This window comes from Neoarius graeffei, chromosome 27, assembly GCF_027579695.1.
Source record: "Neoarius graeffei isolate fNeoGra1 chromosome 27, fNeoGra1.pri, whole genome shotgun sequence".
Lineage (NCBI taxonomy): Eukaryota > Metazoa > Chordata > Actinopteri > Siluriformes > Ariidae > Neoarius > Neoarius graeffei.
This window is the reverse complement of record NC_083595.1, coordinates 18,413,167-18,433,576: the sequence shown is the minus strand read 5'-3', so window position 1 is coordinate 18,433,576 and position 20,410 is coordinate 18,413,167. Positions and strand designations below refer to the sequence as shown.

At 46.3% G+C, this 20,410-nt stretch overlaps 1 protein-coding gene across 1 annotated transcript in view; it reads right to left on the bottom strand.

The window, feature by feature from the left end:
- otog (otogelin) overlaps nt 1-20,410 on the bottom strand; it is a 550,025-nt gene that overhangs the window by 451,830 nt on the left and 77,785 nt on the right. Inside the window, exons 8-9 of the mRNA XM_060911543.1 lie at nt 19,869-19,999; nt 19,685-19,791 (exon numbers count right to left, since the gene is read on the bottom strand). Coding sequence (XP_060767526.1) covers nt 19,685-19,791; nt 19,869-19,999 — 238 coding nt within the window. The remainder of the gene's footprint in view (nt 1-19,684; nt 19,792-19,868; nt 20,000-20,410) is intronic.

Sequence of the window (20,410 nt, the reverse complement as noted above, 5' to 3'; positions counted from 1 at the left end):
ATTGACCGTAGGTGTGAATGTGAGTGTGAATGGTTGTCTGTGTCTATGTGTCAGCCCTGTGATGACCTGGCGACTTGTCCAGGGTGTACCCCGCCTTTCACCCGTAGTCAGCTGGGATAGGCTCCAGCTTGCCTGCGACCCTGTAGAACAGGATAAAGCGGCTAGAGATGATGAGATGAGATGAGATGAGATGAGATGAGATGAGATGAGATGAGATGAGATGAGATGAGAACATTACCCGGATAGCTTTCTTTCATCTCAGAAATATTGCTAAGATAAGAAATTTAATGTCACTACATGACACAGAAAAACTAGTTCATGCTTTTGTTATCTCCAGTTTGGATTATTGTAATGCCTTACTTTCTGGATGTTCCAATAAGTGCATAAACAAGCTCCAGTTAGTTCAAAATGCAGCAGCCAGAGTCCTTACTAGAACTAGAAAATATGACCACATCACCCCTGTCTTATCCACGCTGTATTGGCTCCCAGTGAAATTTCATATTAATTATAAAATACTATTATTGACCTTCAAAGCACTGAATGGTCTCGCACCACAGTACCTGAGTGAACTTCTGGTCCTTTATGACCCACCACACCTACTTAGATCAAAAGGTGCAGGCTATCTCAGAAATATTGCTAAGATAAGAAATTTAATGTCACTATCTGACGCAGAAAAACTAGTTCATGCTTTCGTTACCTCCAGGTTTTATTATTGTAATGCCTTACTGTCTGGATATTTTACTAGAACTAGAAAATATGACCACATCACCCCTGTCTTATCCACACTGCATTGGCTCCCAATCAAATTTTGTATTGATTATAAAATACTACTATTGACCTTTAAAGCACTGAATGGTCTCGCACCACAGTACCTGAGTGAACTTCTGGTCCTCTATGACCCGCCATGCCTACTTAGATCAAAAGGTGCAGGCTATCTGCTGGTACCTCGTATAGTGAAGGCTACATCAGGGGGCAGAGCCTTTTCTTACAAAGCCCCACAGTTATGGAACAGCCTTCCAAGTAATGTTCGGGAATCAGACACAGTCTCAGTGTTTAAATCTAGGCTGAAAAGCTATCTGTTTTGTCAAGCCTTTTGTCAATAGTGTTTATGAGGTAAAGGAGTAGATCTGGAGGGTCATCAGACATAGATGTTTTGGTAAACTGCTATGTATGGATGCTGTCAGTCCCCCACTCACTTGCTCACTCAAGTTTGTTGATGGTGTCATGGCTGGCTGCTTTATGTCCCGGGGCTCCTTCATGCCTGTGTTACTTTCTGGCTTTCCCCTTTTAGTTATGCTGTCATAGTTAGTTGCTGGAGTCCCTGCTTGTACTCAGTGCAATATGTATACTGTTCCTACTTATTCGGGTGACATTGGGCATACCTAACAACCTGTGTTTTCTCCCCCCCCCCCCCCCCCCCCCAGTCTGTCCCTCTGAGTTACATGTCGGTCCTGGGATCGAGATGCTGACCTCTTCTACTCCTCGGACCTGCCTGATCTATCCTGATGCCCTAGGTTGGAGTCTCATCGGATCGCTCCTGTGGAGGATGGCCCCATGTGGACAGTTGAAAGTCACACTTGGAGGACACTCTGGACACTTACAGTAATGCTTTTATGGCTGAGGACTACAGCTTACTTGCTAACTTTAGGACTGTAGTTGTCATGAACAGTTTTGCACTCAAGTTTCCATCAATGAAGAGTTATAACATCAACAAAACTGACTTCATGTTAAAACTGTTAATACTATAGTCATGTTGTCTGTTGTTGCCCAAATGAGGATGGGTTCCCTTTTGAGTCTGGTTCCTCTCAAGGTTTCTTCCTCATGTCGTCTGAGGGAGTTTTTCCTTGCCACTGTCGCCACAAGCTTGCTCATTGGGGATAGATTAGGGATAAAATTAGCTCATGTTTTAAGTCATTCAAATTCTGTAAAGCTGCTTTGCGACAATGTTTATTGTTAAAAGCGCTATACAAATAAACTTGACTTGACTTGACTATCTGCTGGTACCTCATATAGTGAAGGCTACATCAGGGGGCAGAGCCTTTTCTTACAAAGCCCCACAATTATGGAACAGCCTTCCAAGTAGTGTTTGGGAATCAGACACAGTCTCAGCATTTAAGTCTAGGCTGAAAACATATCTGTTTAGTCAAGCCTTTTGTTAATGAGGTAAAGGTGTAGATCTGGAGGGTCCTCACAAAGTGTTTTGGTAAACTTGGATGTATGGATGCTGTCAGTCCCCCACTCGCTTGCTCACTCGGGTTTGTTGACGGTGTAGTGGCTGGCTGCTTTATGTCCCAGGGCTCCTTCATGCCTGTGTTACTTTCTGGCTCTCTCCTTTTAATTAGGCTGTCATAGTTAGTTTTACCGGAGTCCCTGCTTGTACTCAGCGCAAAATGTATACTGTACCTACTTATTCAGGTGACTTTGGGCATACCTAACAACCTGTGTTTTCTCTCTCTTCTCTCCCCCCCAGTCTGTCCTTCTGAGTTGCATGTCAATCCTGGAATTGAGGTGCTGACCTCTTCTACTACTTGGACCTGCCTGATCTATCCTGATGCCCTAGGTTGGAGTCTCATCGCATCGCTCCTGTGGAGGACAGCCCCATATGGACAGTTGAAAGTCACACTTGGAAGACACTCTGGACACTTACAGTCATGCTTTTGTAGCTGAGGACTACAGTTGGCTTGCTAACTTTAGGACTGCGGTTGTCATGACCAGTTTTGCACTCAAGTTTCAATTCATAAAGAGTTATAACATCAACAAAACTGACTTCATGTTAAAACTGTTAATGTTATTGTCATGTTGTGGAGGTAACCCAGCGCAAGCAAGCAGCCATCCGTTACTGCAGCCATGATGGCGCTGGTCGTGGACCCGCTTGTCACACTGGGGGTAAAAAGCGGCGACTGTGGGAAGTGGGTGAAGGAATGCAAGAGCATCTCACTGCAGTGATCTTCAGGGGGAGTTGTTGGAGCAATGGCCTTGACCGAGGCCAGTGCTGTCTGAGGGGGCCGAAAGCAGATAAGATTGGGATTGTTTGCTCTTGGGGCAAGTAGATGCATTCTTTTACACAACTACTCTGTTTGTCCATTCTGGTCTCCGAATTTATCCATTTTCCTTTGCAAAGCCAAAAGCTTCTCCATGATGTTATCCATGTTGCGGTTCAAGTTTTGAATAGCCACAGTCTGAGTACCGACAGCTCTGCCCACCGCTTCAATCATGTCGGGCAGCTCTATGAGGCTTTGGACAGCTGTCACCATTTCCTGATTTCCTCAATAAACCAGGGCAATGCCTAATCCAATCAGCAAAAGACCTGTAATCATGGTTCTGAATAGGTAGATGTCTTCAATGTCCTCCACAGAAAGAACCGCCAGGCACACGACCCGCCACTTCTCCCACGCATCCATCATGCAGCCAGCTGTGAACGTTCCGGCAGGACAGGCCGGTTCCCCCGAACCCAGGCTTCTCGTAGAGAAAATTGTGTCAGTTGCGTTGAGAGACCAATTTATCAATTCCATGATTTTTTTAGTTTGGAGAGCAGTGTGGAGAGAGTCTCTCAAAAGTATAGACAGTAGACAGACGAGACGAGCAAAGCAGGGAAGATAAGGGAGAGGAGAGGGAGAGAAATTCAACCGCCTTCTGTGAGAGCACGGAGAGATTGTTCATACATTTACAGAGTGTGATGTATTTCTCAGATGTATTTCTGGGCTTTGTACTCTGTATATTAGTCATTATCCATTGTCATTAGTCATTATTTAGGGTGTGGTGGTTGAGTCAGATTCAACCCAAAACCATGATACAAATCAGCCACCTGGCATTACAATTAGTGTCACTGCACAGTCAGATCAGAGAATGTCTGCACCAAAGACTGCTTCCTAACTGCTGAGACAGTGAACACATTGCTGATCCTCTTTTTTTGGCTTCAAAGGAGTTTGGACATTAACTGTCTCACCTCATCTCATTATCTCTAGCCGCTTTATCCTTCTACAGGGTCGCAGGCAAGCTGGAGCCTATCCCAGCTGACTACGGGCGAAAGGCGGGGTACACCCTGGACAAGTCGCCAGGTCATCACAGGGCTGACACATAGACACAGACAACCATTCACACTCACATTTACGGTCAATTTAGAGTCACCAGTTAACCTAACCTGCATGTCTTTGGACTGTGGGGGAAACTGGAGCACCCGGAGGAAACCCACGCGGACACGGGGAGAACATGCAAACTCCGCACAGAAAGGCCCTCGCCGGCCCCGGGGCTCGAACCCAGGACCTTCTTGCTGTGAGGCGACAGCGCTAACCACTACACCACTGTGCCGCCCCGACATTAACTGTGTGAGTGTGAATCTGGCAGCATAAGCACTATACTGAGATTAGCTGTGCTGAAACAGCCAAATAAGCACTAGACTGAGAACAGCATGTGGTAAGGGGCATAAAATACTTTAAACACAATAGTCATATGTAAATACAGGCCACTAGCCTGTCCAATGGGTCAGGATACGGGAATTTAGAGGAAAATATGCCAAGGAAAACCCATCTGATAAGATGGAGAGAAATATAGTTTATGGAGGGAAGCTGACTCTTGCTCTGGTCAGATTGTGTGGCCCATGTGGCTAAACTGTGGGGAGAGCTAGATTGTTACTTTGAGACATTTTTGCTTATTTATGAAAGCATGTGCAAGAAGACATCTAGGTGATTCTCATTGGCCCTGTTTAGGAGGGGTTAGACAAAATAGCATGTTACAGTAAATAGAAACAACAAAAGCACCATTAGCTTTACTTTAGTAAAGCTAAATATGTAATGTTAGTGTGAATGGTTGTTTGTCTCTGTGTCAGCCCTGTGATGACCTGGCGACTTGTTCAGGGTGTACCCCGCCTCTCGCCCATAGTCAGCTGGGATAGGCTCCAGTTTGCCTGCAACCCTGTAGGACAGGATAAGCGGCTACAGATAATGGATGGATGGATACTACTGGCTGAACTATGCATAATATTCTCATCTACAAATAAACCATTTGTTCACAATACAGTAGTGAAACTGATGGCATCTTATTAGCTAGCCAACTTGCATACTTTTTTAATTAACAGAGACAGCATAATGTCAGACCTGTGCGCTGTGGCACGTGCATCAGACAGACTCTTGGGCATGCTTCGGACTCTCGCATGTGCTCCGTTAACAATGCACACCTGCACAAGATTAAGGTGCAATCGGTATGCCTATATAAAGACTGTGTAAACACATGCTCATTGTGAAGTATTGTGTTATATTGCAAACACATTACCGAGCCTTATCTCCTTGATTGTTCTCCTGGTTGTTCTGCTCCCTGATTTTCTGTTTCCTTGTTTTTGATTGTGCCTTTGGCTGTGATACTCTGTGTCTCGCCCGACCTCTTGCTTGTTCTCCATTTATGGTTTATGCTTGCCAATTTGGATTGTTTGCCTTGTGTCTCTTTTATTAAAAAAAACAACTTCTGTAATTAAATCTGATTCCAACCCATACCTGACAGAATACTTCACCAAACGATGGATGTAGCAGAAGTTTACCAGCACGCCCTTCCACACCACTTCCGGATATCCATACCTCAGCCACTAGCCATGTTTTTCCAGCCACTTACTGGAATAGACACCCTGGCACCCTATGGTAGAGAATATCACCCTCGGGGATTCAGCCTGCAGTGTGCCTTTTTTATGCAGATCTAGAAGAGCCTAAGTCTCCAGAACCTGTTGGGGTAAGCTGCATGATCTCCTGGCTTACAGGATGAACACACCGATGGGTCGAGTACCTCATGAGAACAGAACACCATAGCTCCAGAGCTCACAGGCTTTTCAGGTCATACTCTGGTATATTTGTAAGGCACTAGAGAAGGAGGACCCCCATGAAAAATTGGGGGGGGGGGGGCTATCATGTCTGTGGCTGATGCAGCAACAGCTGAGGAGGCCATCACTCCAGAGCCAGTCACACAACCCATTCCACAGTCAATCCCTTAGCCAGCACCTGAGCCAGAGCCAGCTCCAGACCAAGCGTTAGAGCTAGAGCCAGTGCAAGAGCTGGAGCCTGCATCAGAGCCATAGCCAGCACCTGAACCAGAACCAAAGCCAGAGTTAGAGCCAGCGCAAGAGCTGGAACCTGTGTCAGAGCCACAGGCAGCACCTGAACCAGAAACAAAGCCAGAGCTAGAGCCAGTGCAAGAGCCAGAGCCTGCGTCAGAGCTACAGGCAGCAACTGAACCAGAAACAAAGCCAGAGCTAGAGCCAGTGCAAGAGCCGGAGCCTGCATCAGAGCCAGAGCCAGTGCCTGAACCAAAGCTAGAGTCAGAGCCAGTGACTGAACCAGAGCCAGAGCTAGGACCAGCACAAGAGTCAGTGCCAGTGCAAGAGTCTGTGCCAGAACCAGTGCCAGAATCAGAGCCAACACCAGAGCCAGTGCAAGAGCCAGAGCCAGTGCCAGCACAAGAGCCAGTGCCAGCACAAGAGCCGATGCCTAAGTCAGAGCCAGCACCACTGTCAGTGCCAGAACAAGTGCTTGCACCAGCTCCAGAACCAGCACAAGTGGACAATTGAGTGGCCTCTGCCCCAGATGGCTATGAAGACGTCATCGCTCCACCACTGCCCAACTATGAAGACATCATTGTCCCACTGCCTGACTATGAAGATGTCATCACTCAGCTGCTGGGCCCTGACCAGGACAGGAGCAATGTGCAGACAGGGTCCAGTCCCAAGCTTGAGCCAATGTCCAGTCCTGAGCTTGAGCCCATGTCCAGTCCCAAGCACAAATCCGTAACCACTCCAGAACCTGAGCCTATGTCCAGTCAAGAGCTTGAGTCCATAACCAGTCCAGAAACCATGTACAGTCCAGAACTTGAGCCCCTGTCCAGTCCTATGTCCAGGTCCTGCCCTGAGCTCAAACCCATGTCCGTATCCAGTCTAGAGTCCAAGTCATTGTCAGAGCTCAAGCCCATTTCCAGTCCAGAGTCCAAGTCCTGTCCTGAGCCTGAACCCCGACCTGAGCCAAGAATCCAGTGCCACATTGGCTCAGTGTGGTGCACCGATGACATGGCATCCAGTGTCAGGCCCTCATTCTGGGGCTAGGGAATATGGATTTAAGCTCCCGGAGGGAGCTCTTGGGGGGGGGGGGGGGGGGGGGGGTTTCTGTCAGATCTGCCCACTGTGGCGCGTGCATCAGACGGAATCTTGGGTGCACTCTGGACTGCGCACACACCAAGCGGACTCTCACATGCATGCCGTTAACAGTGCACACCTGCACAAGATTAAGGCACAATCAGTGCACCTATATAAAGACTGTGTAAAGTGTGAAGTATTGTGTTACGGTGCAAATACATTACCGAGTCTTATCTTCTTGATTGTTCTCCTGGTTGTTCTGATTCCTGATTTCCTGTTTCCTCATTTTCAATTCTGTCTTTGCCTGTGATACTCTGTTTGTGTATCATCCGACCTTTTGCTTGTTCTCTATTTATGGTTTATGCTTGCTGATTTGGATTGTTTGCCTTTTGTCTCTTTTATTATAAAACCATCTTTTGCAATTACGTCTGACTCCAACCCATACCTGACACATAATTGTCCCTCGTATCTTTCATTCAATCAGTATGTTTTATTAAGTGGTCCTTTAAATGAAACGTGTCTGTATAATATCCAAGAATATCATATAGAGTGTGTCACCATATCTTCAGTTCCATGGATGTAAACATATATCAAGTCTGTGCATAACTACAATGATCAAATACAGCCCAAAATCAGAAAAAGGTGGGATGGTATGTTGAAATTGAAAGTAAAATTGAAAACAATGATTTGTAAATAATCTTTGATCTGTATTGTACTCAAAACAATACAACAGCACATTTGCTGTTTTACCTCATGAATTTTATTGTTTTAACAAAATAAACAATTATTTCAGTTTTGATTCTTGCAACATATTTAAAAAAAAGGTGGAATGTAAAGCATTTACCACTTTGTAATGTTGCCATTCTTTCTTCCAACATTTAGAAGATCTTTAGGGAATGAAGGCGCCAAGTAATGAAGGCACCAACAGCTCCCTCCGCACACCACATCACCCCCCTCCGCTCCCTGCCAGACCAATCCACACACTCCGCCCTCGACCTCACTCTACAGGAGTCACACCTCAGCTACACCCCTCGCCTCTCCATAATAGCTGATCAGGTGTTGAAGGAGCTGAGGAGGATCAAGATGAGGAAAGCTGCTGGCCCTGATGGTATCAACTCCAGACTGCTTAAGGACTGTCCAGATCAGATCTGTGGGATACTTCTGTACATCTTCAACCTGAGCCTCAGTCTGGAGAGAGTTCCACTTCTGTGGAAAACATCATGTGTGGTTCCAGTTCCCAGGACTGTGCACCCCAGGGAGCTCAACCACTTTAGGCCAGTAGCTTTAACATCTCACCTGATGAAGATCATGGAGAGGATTGTTCTCTCCCACCTCCGACACCTGGTGAACAGTGAGATGGACCCCCTGCAGTTCGCATATCGACCGGGCATTGGTGTGGATGACGCTGTCATCTACCTGCTACACCGGTTACTTTTACACCTGGAGGGCACTGGGAGCACTGTGAGAGTCATGTTCTTTGACTTCTCCAGTGCTTTCAGCACAATCCAGCCATCACTGCTTAGGGGGAAGCTGGAGAGAGCTGGTGTCAACTGCCACCTGGCTGCATGGATCATCGACTACCTCATTAACAGACCGCAGTATGTGAGGCTCCGCGACTGTGTGTCTGATGTGGTAGTCTGCAGCACGGGGGCTCCACAGGGTACAGTGCTCTCTCCTTTCCTCTTTACACTTTACACATCTGACTTCAACTACAACACGGACAGCTGCCACCTCCAGAAGTTCTCAGATGATACATCTATCATTGGACGTGTGTCAGAGGGGGACGATCTGGAGTACAGAGAGGTCATCACCAACTTTGTCGCCCGGTGCGAACTGAACCACCTGCACATCAATGCCAGCAAGACAAAGGAGGTGGTGATCGATTTCAAAAGGATGGCTCCTCAAATTGCACCAGTGAACATCCAGGGTTTGGACATTGAGATCGTGGAGGAGTACAAATACCTGGGTGTTCACCTCAACAACAAACTGGACTGGACAAACAACACAGATGTCCTGTACAAGAAGGGCCAAAGTCATCTCCACCTGTTGAGAAGACTGAGGTCTTTTGGTGTGTGCAGGACACTGCTTAGGACTTTTCATGACTCTGTGGTGGCATCAGTGATTTTCTACGCTGTGGTCTGCTGGGGCTGTGGAAGTTCAGAGAGGGATAGGATGTTGTTGGGGATAGATTAGGGATAAAATTAGCTCATGTTTTAAGTCGTTCAAATTCTGTAAAGCTGCTTTGCGACAATGTTTATTGTTAAAAGCGCTGTACAAATAAACTTGATTTGATTTGATTTGGATAGGAAGAAACTTAATAAACTGGTCAGAAGGGCTGGCTCAGTCTTGGACTGTCCTCTGGACTCCATTGAAGAGGTGGGTGAGAGGAGGATGTTAACCAAGCTGACATCAATCATGGATAACCCCTCTCACCCCCTACATGAGGCTATGGGGGCCTTAAACAACTCTTTTAGTAGTAGACTCCTACACCCACAGTCTACTGCTGTCAGACTGTATAACACCCACAACTTGTAATGTAGCACCAATAACCTGTTTGTCGTTATATTTGCACTACTTTACCACTACTACCTCTGCCAACTCTCATAAATGCAATTATTATGTGCAATAATATAGGTCTTAAACTATTTTTATACATACTTATATATATTATACAGAGTCTACCTGTAATGTGCAATTTTTTCCAAGCCTCTCAATAAGGCAATATTTCTATACTTTTTCATGGTAGATAATGCAAATAGCCCTCTGTATTTAATCTTTTGTTTGTCTAATTTTTATTTCAGTTGTATTTTGTTATCTGTATGACATTTTCTTGCTACTGTAACATGTGAATTTCCCCGATGTGGGATCAATAAAGTGAATCTAATCTAAGCTAATCTCATCTAATCTAATGAACTGTTTCAGGTGTTATTTTGTGTCATTATTCCTGAAAACAGGTCTTATAGTGTGCAACAGTACAGGGTCGTTAATGTCATACTTTTTTTTTTAGTATTCGCATTCACAGTCCTGGGTAAGACTATAAACTACATCCGGTAATGAGGCTCTAGTTCGGGAGTTCTAGAGTTTTGGGGAGAACCACGGTCTTGGCCATGGTTCATAAGAATGGAGCTACCCCTTAGTCATTACCAGTGATGGGAATAACGGCGTTAGAATAAACGGCGTTACTAACGGCGTTACTTTTTTTAGTAACGAGTAATCTAACTAATTACTTTTTACATCGTTATAACGCCGTTCCCGTTACTTACAATAAAATACTATGCGTTACTTTATTAAAGCTGTTCTCATCTGGCACGCTGCTCGTTCAGCCTTTCTTTCCTCTGCTTTAGTGTGGGGCGGGGAGACGCGAGACAACGGCACAGTAAGCCAATCAGAGTAGATTTGGACAACATATGTAGGTAGGCCACGCCTACTGCACTACTGCGCACGCTTTCAATCGGAAGAGCCAGCGATGGCGAGCGGTCAGCCCAGCACTGCGCTTTCACACTGGAAATACAGCCAGGACTTTTCATTACTTGAAATAAAAGGCAAGAGTGTTTACGTGCAATGCACATTATGTCGAGGAACAAAGCGTTTGTCCTCGTCAGTGGCCAGTAATTAGTAACATAATTTTAATAACTGCAAAAATATATTACATTTGATAGATGTCTTATCTCACATTGTCCCACAAAAATATTAATATAGTGTAGATAATGTTACTAACTGGTTCTGTTAAGTGTCCATTTCAGTCATTAAACACATTTAACATTCACTTTTATTATGATTACACTAATTGAATTTGATTTTTTTTTTTTGGGGGGGGGGAAACAAAATGTAACGGAATAATTACTTTCCCTGGTAATTAGTTACTTTTATGACAAAGTAACTCCGTTACTAACTCAGTTACTTTTTGGGAAAAGTAACTAGTAACTATAACTAATTACTTTTTGAAAGTAACGTGCCCAACACTGGTCATTACTTGCTCTCAGGTCTGCCCTGGCCCGGGGTAGTAGCACCTGTATGGGTCCCTTGATGTGGGTTACACATCCTAGTGCAGGGTTCTGCACTATAAGGAGAAGGGAACTGGCCACCCCACTCCACTACAACGGCCAAGTTACCACGATGATGTACAATGAAAGAAACTCGAGAATCAATGACGTTAATGGTACTCGCGGCGCTTCCAGCTGAAGGACCTCCTCCGGTAGGCGTAGTAGTCGGTCACGGGCCTGCGCCGACCATCATCCCATGACCGTGACACAAAGCAAAAACACTCAAAATCTAAGAACAATAAGAGAAAAAAAAACATCGAATCGCCACTTGGAACATTAGAACTTTGTTTCAACAAGGAAAGCTAGACAATGTGATTCAAGAGATGGATAGGCTCAAGATCAGCATCCTGGGTCTGTGTGAGGTTAGATGGAAAAATGCAGGCCACTTCAAAAAGAACAGCAAATCTGTGATCTACTCCGGAGGAGACGAACACTACCGCGGAGTTGCTATGATACTAAATGAACAGTTCTCAAAGTCTATCCTGGCCGTCTGGCCTAGATCTGATTGTACTCTTCTAGTCAAACTCAAATCTAGCCCGTCCAATGTTAACCTCATCATTGCATATGCACCAACAGCTGAATCCGACGATATTGACATAGACAAGTTCTACGACGAACTCGATGAGGTCTATGCGCAGTGCAAATCAAATGAGATTAATATTGTCATGGGTGATTTCAATGTGAAAGTAGTCTGTGAACAAAGTGGAAAAACAGTAGGACTGTTTGGCCTCGGGGAAAAGAATGAACGTGGTGAACGGCTTGTTCACTGGTGTGAAGAAAAGAAGCTAGTTGTGATGAACACGTGGTTTGATGTACACCCTCGCCGTCGGTACACGTGGACCAGTCCCGGTGACTGCGTACGAAACCAGATAGACTACGTCCGTCTCAGCAAGCGATACCGCTCGGCCGTGTCAAAAGTCAAGACATATCCCGGTGCGGACGCAAACAGCGATCATGTTCCGGTAGTTGCGACTGTCAAACTACACCTCAAAACAATCAAGACTTCGAAACGCATACCCAAGTTCATCCTCAATGCCCTCAATGGGGCCGAAGTCCGCAAAAATTTCTGCAAGGCTGTGATAGAAGGTCTGGAAGAAGAATCTCCACAACCTCCAAACTCTCAGTGGAACAACCTGAAAGACGCCATCATGAAAGCGGCCCACAAGCACATTCCTAAAGAAGAACAGAAGGGTCCCTCCAACCACTGGATGACTCAAGAAATCAAGAACGTCATGAATGACAGAAGACAGGCTAAAAATGACCCGGAGCGATACAAACAGATCCATCATACTGGTCTCCAAAAATGCAAGGAAGCCAAAGAACAATGGCTTGAACAAAAATGTGAGATCATCGAGCATCTCAAAGACCAAAACTCCAAGGAAATGTTCCAACGAATCAGAGAGATCACAGGCAAAAGGTCATCGCGCCCCTCAACGTGTATAAAGTCCTCGTCTGGCGAAGTCTTGTACGAACCAGAAGATGTCGCAAAACGTTGGTCGGAATACCTCAATCAATTGTTCAACGATGCTCGATCCAAGGAGGTAGTTACGCCACTCACCGACCTGTCCAGTCCGCCAATTACCAAAGAAGAAGTACGCTGGGCCCTTAGGAAGATGAAAGCAAATAAAGCTGCTGGCCCGGACGAGGTAGTCACCGAAATGCTGAGAGCTCTCGGTGACGCAGGCATCAATGCTCTACACAGTCTAGTCAACAAGATCTATGATTCAGGCGACATACCTGATGACATGCTCAAGTCTGTCTTCATTGCCATACCCAAGAAACCGAATACACTGGAATGTGACCAACACAGAACAATCAGTCTCATGAGTCACACACTGAAACTGTTGCTCAAAATTGTACTGGAACGTTGTCGCTCCAAGATTCATCCGGAGATTGCCACGTGTCAGTATGGCTTCATGCCAGATCGGGGAATGAGAAACGCAATCTTCACAATGCGAATGCTTAGCGAACGAAGCATGCAACATCAGCAAAACATCTACATCTGTTTTATAGACTATAAGAAAGCATTCGATCGGGTTCGCCACGAACGGCTCTTCGACATGCTCCAGAACATCGGACTAGACGAAAAAGACCATAGAATCATTTGCAACCTCTATCGCCTACAAAAGGGCGCCATCAAGCTTTCGAGTGGTTTGACCGAGTGGACTGAAATCAACCTCGGTGTGCGTCAGGGCTGCGTAATGAGTCCAGACTTCTTCAACTTGTACAGCGAGCACATCCTTTGACGTTTGAAAGATTCTGACGATGGAGTTCTTGTCAACGGTGTCCGTATCAACAACATCAGATATGCAGACGACACTGCTTTGATCACCGACAGTGAAGAAGGCCTGCAAAGGCTTTTGGATCTCGTTTTGGACGCTTCTTCGGACGAAGGATTGAACATCAACTGCAAGAAAACTTTCTGCATGGTGGTGTCAAAAGACAGTAGGCCTCCAACATGCAATCTTATGTGCAACAGAACTGTAATCGACCAGGTCAGCTCGTTCAACTACCTCGGGGCAATGTTGACATCCGACGGCAGGTGCGACAGAGAGATTAGACGACGCATCGCACTAGCCAAAACAAACTTCAACCAAATGTCGCCAGTCCTCAAAGATCAAAAGCTCTCCTTGCAACTGAAAGTCAGAGTCCTCAAATGTTTCATCTGGCCGATTCTCCTGTACGGATGCGAGTCTTGGACACTGTCAACTGCGACAAGCAAAAACATCAAGGCCGCAGAAATGTGGTTCTATCGTCACATGCTCCGCGTCTCGTACACTGCACACGAAACCAACATCTCGGTGCTTCAGCGAGTGGGTCAACGGAGACATCTACTCAACACCATTAAAGAGCGACAAACAAAATTCATAGGCCATGTCATCAGGAAAGGCAAACTGGAGGAACTGTGTCTCGCTGGCCGGATCAATGGAAAGAAGGCGCACGGTAGACAGAGGCTCCTGTTCCTCAATAAACTCAAGGAATACACTGGATTAAAGACAACGCGAGCCATCTGGGATGCTGCTAGAAATCGAGTGCTTTGTTTCAAGTCGTCATGAGTCGCCAAGGGTCGGACTGACTATGGCACCCCACAGTGATTCGCATTCACATTCTCTATTAGGGACAGAGGGGACAGGCACCTTCTTCTTCTGCAATCATGCCATTGTAATGTGTGCAGAATGTGGTTTTGCATTGCCTGGTATATCCTGGAAAAGATGTCATCTTGAAGGCACCAGACATTACTCCAAAATCTGTTTCTGCATTAATGCTGCCATCACAGAAGTTTAAGTTGCCTTTCCCAAGGATATTGGTACAACCATGACAGACCCGGGCTTTTGAACTAGCTGCTGGTAACAGCCCAGATGGTCCTTTTTGACTTTGGTTCGTAACACACAGTGTCTATTTCTTCCAAAAAAGACCTGGAATACTGATTCCTCTGACCACAATACATGTTTCAACTGTGTGATGACCCATCCCAGTCCTTCTGAGCCCAGAGAAGTCAATGGTGCTTCTGGACACAGTGAATATAAGGCTTGCTTTTTGCACAGTAACATTTTAATTGCCATTTGTAGATGTAATTCCATATTATAGTGCTTGCCATAGGTTTTCCAAAATAATTCTGAGCCCATGTGGTTCTATCAGCTCTAGATGGTTCTTGATGCATTGCCATCTGAGGCCTCAGAGATCATGGGTGCTCAGCTTATAGCCTTGGCCCGCCCATCCTAAGTGTGACGCAACAAGAGGGCCTGTTGCGAGCTTAGTCTGGCAAGGCAAGCTATCTACAGCTCTTCCAAGCTCCCGAAAAATCGGGAGCCAATCAACTTTGAGCATCTCCAACGGCCCTGGGTAGAGGTGTGTTCAAGGCAGTGACATAGTAGAACTGCGACCGGAAGCCATAGATTGTTTACAGAATCTATGCCGGAAGCGCTTCATTCACTAGAAACATTATGAACATGGGGCAGTGGCAAGCCTTTGACACAGCGGTAGATGCTGTATTGAAAGCATTCAACGGGAAGTTCTCATTGAAAACAGAGCAAAGAGCAGCCCTGGAGGTATTTATCTTCTTCCTGTTACTCAAGCAGTTTCTGTCGCGTCACATACGTCAGAGGAAAGAGTGATGTGATTGGTTTAAGCTTCGTCACAGCCTTTTCTGGCTTTGACCAGTAGCAAACTGAGGCATTTCAGGGAGGCGGGTCAACCACGCCTTTGGGAAACGGTTGGGCTTAATATCTTTGCCAGACCAAATGCTCGCAGAGCTTTGAAGTCGCGTTAGCCAGACTACTCAGCTTAGGCTTGCACCCTTGCTGCATTGAAATTCCTCAAGATTCCTCAAATTGTTCAATAATATTATGCTCAATAGAGGGTGAAATATCCACATTCGTTCATATCCTTCTTTAAGGAACATTGTTTTTAAACATTTCAATAATTTTCTGATGCATTTGTTAACAAACCTTGACCCACCTGTGCTCCTCAAAGACTAAGCCTTTCTTGGATACTGCTTTTCTACCAAATCTTGATGACAGTCAGGCATTGACATCATCTGTTTCAAATCACATCATTGTTTAATTGTTTTACCTCATTACTTGGCCTAAAAGGTCAAGGTCAAGGTTCTTTACTGTCATTTGTATGTTTCACATGAAAACGACATTTGTACCTCAGGGCCAGCAGCATATATAAATAGAAGAATTAAAATTAAAAATAAATATAGAATAGGAAAAAAAAAATAGTGCAACCGTGATTAAAAATGTTCAGGTGAAAACTTCAATATGTGCAAAAATGCAAAATAAAGGGAGTGGGGGGGGGCAGTATCAGAGCTTAGGCTTAGTGTTCATTAGTCTCACAGCTTCTGTGAAGAAGCTGTGCTGGAGCCTTGATGTTTTGGCCCTGATGCTGCAGAGTCTTTTTCCTGAGGGGAGGAGGCTGAATAGTCTGTGTGGTGGAGTCACCCATGATGCTGGCCGCTCTGCTCCTGCACTGGCTGTTGTAGATGTCTTCTATGGATGGCAGGCTGCAACGGGTGATCTTCTGTGGTGTGCGCACCACCCTCTGCAGAGCCTTCCTGTCCACAGCCGAGCCGTTTCCATACCAGGAGGTGATGGACGAGGTCAGTGTGCTCTCCACCACACACCTGTAGAAGGCTCCCAGGACTGCAGGGCTCAGTCCAGCCTGCCTTAGCCTCCTCAAAAAGTAAAGGCGTTGGTGGGCCTTCTTGACCACGCTGGCTGTGTTCATGGTCCACTTCAAGTCGCTAGAGATGTAGACCCCCAGGTACTTGATACTGTGGACCATCTCTACAGCTCCTCCTCCAATGTAGAGGGGAGAGGGAGCATGGTCACCTCTCCTGAAGTCCACAACCATCTCCTTTGTTTTCCCCACATTGATGCAGAGATTGTTGTCCCTACACCAGTCCACCAGGTCTTCCACCTCCTGTCTGTACGCTGACTCGTCACCATGGGATATCTGTCCCACCACCGCCGTGCCATCCACAAACTTCACAATATGACTGCACGGATGTTTAGCGGAGCAGTCATATGTGAGCAGAGTGTAGAGCAGGGGGCTAAGGACGTAACTCTGGGGGGAGCCGGTGTTGAGGATGATGGTAGAAGAAGAGACACCATGGATCCTCACTGTCTGTGGCCTGTGTGTCAGGAAATACAGTACCCAGTTGCAGAGGGATGGAGGTAATCCAAGCGGCAGCAGTTTGTTGACTAAAGGCTGCTGGTTGATTGTGTTGAATGCCGAGCTAAAGTCCAGGAAGAGCAGCCTCACGCAGGTATCTCTGCTCTCCAGGTGGGTGAGAGCAGAGTGGACAACAGATGAGATGGCATCCTCTACAGACCTGTTCCTCCTGTACGTGTACTGGTCTGGGTCCACATTTATGTCCACCTTTTCCTTAATGTGGTCCATGACCAGGCATTCAAAGCATTTCATGACTATCAGGGTGAGAGCCACTGGTCGATAGTCGTTCATGCTCCTCACTGCTGTACACTTGGGCACTGGAACGATGGAAGATGTCTTCAGACACACTGGCACCACAGCCTGGAAGAGGGAGGTGTTAAAGATGTCTGTCCACACCTCAGTGAACTCATGTGCGCAGGCCTTCAGGACCCTCCCTGGGATGTCGTCTGGTCCTGCTGCCTTGCAGGGGTTGATGCGCTGCAGAGTCCTCCTCACATCGTCAGCTGACATGCTGAATGATGGTAGCTCACCCTCTAGGACAGTGAGCCTGGTGTGGGTAGGGGGGTCAGCAGGTTCAAAATGGGCATAGAAGGCATTGAGGGCATCTGGCAGGGATGGGTCCCAAGGACACTTAGCATTCTTCCTGTTGTAGTCTGTGATTGCCTTTATGCCCTGCCACATGCTCTGAGGGTTGTTGGATGCAAAGTGGCCCTGAATTTTGTCAGCATGTGCTCTTTTTGCCTGTGTCACACCTGCTTTGAGGTCCCTCCTCACCACTCTCAGTGCCAGTGCATCTCCAGACCTGAAAGCTGTGTCACGTGCTCTCAGGAGACGCTGAACCTCACCATTCATCCACGGCTTCTGGTTGGGACATATGGTGATGTTCTTGGTGGTGGTGAAGTCATTGATGCATTTCTGGATGAAGCCAGAGACAGCTGAGGTGTACTCCTCCAGATCTACACCTTCACTGGTGGTAGCAGCTTCCCTGAAGACCCGCCAATCTGTCTTCTCAAAGCAGTCCTGCAGTGCAGGGACTGCTGTGCTGGTCCACACAGTGATTGTCTTCCGTGTTGGCCGGTTGTTTTTCAGCACAGGTTGATGGGCAGGGATCAGCAGGATGGAGATGTAATCAGAGAAGCCCAGGTGGGGCCGTGGCACTGCAGCATACGCACCCTGCTTGCTGGTGTAGACCTGGTCCAGAGTATTGCCTCCCCTGGTTGCAATGTCTATGTTCTTGTAAACCCGGGGCAGGCAATCCGTCAGGCCGGTGTGATTAAGGTCCCCTGCAATCACAAAAAATGCCTCTGGGTGTTGATCCTGCAGCTCGCTGACATGCACGTGCAGCTCCGTCAGTGCCATGCTGGCGTGCGCCCTCAGAGGAATGTAAACAATCACCAGCAGCACTACCATAAACTCCCGAGGCAGGTAATGCATGCTGCACTTTAGCGACATAAACTCCACAGATTCAGAGCAATGCTGGCTTACCAGGACGCAGTTTGTGCACCAGTTCTTGTTGATATAAGCACAGAGTCCTCCACCACGGCTTTTCCCCGACAGCTGATTGCAGTCGATGCGGAAGAAAAGTAGTCCATCCAGGTAGTACACGGAGTCCGGCATGTTGTCATTCAGCCAGGTCTCGGTGAGCAGGAAAGCACAGCAATTCCTCATCTCCTTGTGGAAGTTCAGTCTCAGCCTAAACAGGTCGATCTTGTTGTCCAGAGAGCGGACATTAGACAGGAACAGAGTTGGAAGAACGGGCCTGTTGTTAGCCCTTAGCCTAGCTAGCAGGCTGTCTCTCTTCCCTCTCTTCTGCCTCCGGGCGCACCGTTGTCTCCTTGCGTGCTGCTGCTTTGTTTTCCTTCGTCCACTCTCCTTTAGCAGCCCAAAACGTCCTAACGCTGCCTTGACGTCTGGTTTCAGTCCCACATTCAGGTTCCCCAGAATAAATAGATCCTGTGCACTGTATTTCAGCCTCAGTTTGTTGCACGAGTTAATAGAAAAGATAGGAAGGGGTCGTACCCTAACCGGGAGCCGAGAAGCTGCTGCACCACTGCACACCACCATCTTGCCATTTGTAAAGCCCTATCCCACCCCTTTTATTTATTTATTTATTTATTTATTTTTGGAATGTGTTGCAGGCCTGAAATGCAAGAATGGATATGTATTAACAAATGAAATTAAGTTGACCAGACAAAACATGAAATATCTTCTATTCATACTATCTGCAATGAAATACAAGTCAAAGTAAATTTACAAACAACTGCTTTCTTTTTTATTTATATTTTCCATACTATCGCAACTTGTTCTGATTTGGGTTGTAAATTCAAGTACTGCATGATCATCTCATCTCATCTCATTATCTGTAGCCGCTTTATCCTGTTCTACCAGGTCGCAGGCAAGCTGGAGCCTATCCCAGCTGACTATGGGCGAAAGGCGGGGTACACCCTGGACAAGTCGCCAGGTCATCACAGGGCTGACACATAGACACAGACAACCATTCACACTCACATTCACACCTACGGTCAATTTAGAGTCACCAGTTAACCTAACCTGCATGTCTTTGGACTGTGGGGAAAACCAGAGCACCCGGAGGAAACCCACGCGGACACGGGGAGAACATGCAAACTCCGCACAGAAAGGCCCTCGCCGGCCACGGGGCTCGAACCCGGACCTTCTTGCTGTGAGGCGACAGTGCTAACCACTACACCACCGTGCGGCCCCTGCATGATCATATAGGCAGTAAAATTTAATAAGCTTAAGAAGCCTTCCCTGGCCTTTGGACAGATTAAGGTATTTAGAAAATGTCTGGAAAACTGTCTATGTAGTTTCTGATATAGTGTCAGTGATCATATATACTTACATGCAGAGGTCATTAGAACAGCTGGCCATGAATGAATATGGACTGACAAATTCATGGCAGGATTTAAATGGCTCTTTCTGTAAAGATGTACACACCTCCACCACTTTCTGCATTAAAAAGTCCTGCATTACTGGGGCATTTTCTGTGTACCATCCTAATTCATATATGTGAGTATATACAGTACCAGCAAATTATGAGGTTCTTGTGTAGAGCAAGGAAATGGGTAGAGAGATGGCACCATTGGACATGTGAGCTGCAGTGGCTTCTCCTCCATCCAACTGTTCCCAAATATGGCAAGATTGTCTGTGAACACACCTGGAGCACCCAAAGCACAATTATTAATCTTACCCAATCACAGCATAAAAAGCACACCAGAATTACTCATACTGCAGCACTAAATCGGAGAATGTGATACAAAACAGAATAAAGGTCATACCAAATAAACCTCATTTATGCAATTATCTAGACAATCAGGTCACAGCAGTACAATGCATAAACTCAGACAGATACAGGTCAAGTGCTTAGGCGCATCAAACATTAGAATGGGGGAAAATGTAATCTTAGTGACTTTGACAGTGGAATGTGTTGGCAATTTTGTTAGTACCCGACAGACTTATTATTGCCAGACAGGCTGCTTTGAGTATTTTAGAAACTACTGATTTCCTGTAGCCTAGTAAACTAGACCCACCCGCCTAGCGGCCAAAAATATTTTTGCCTAGCGAATGG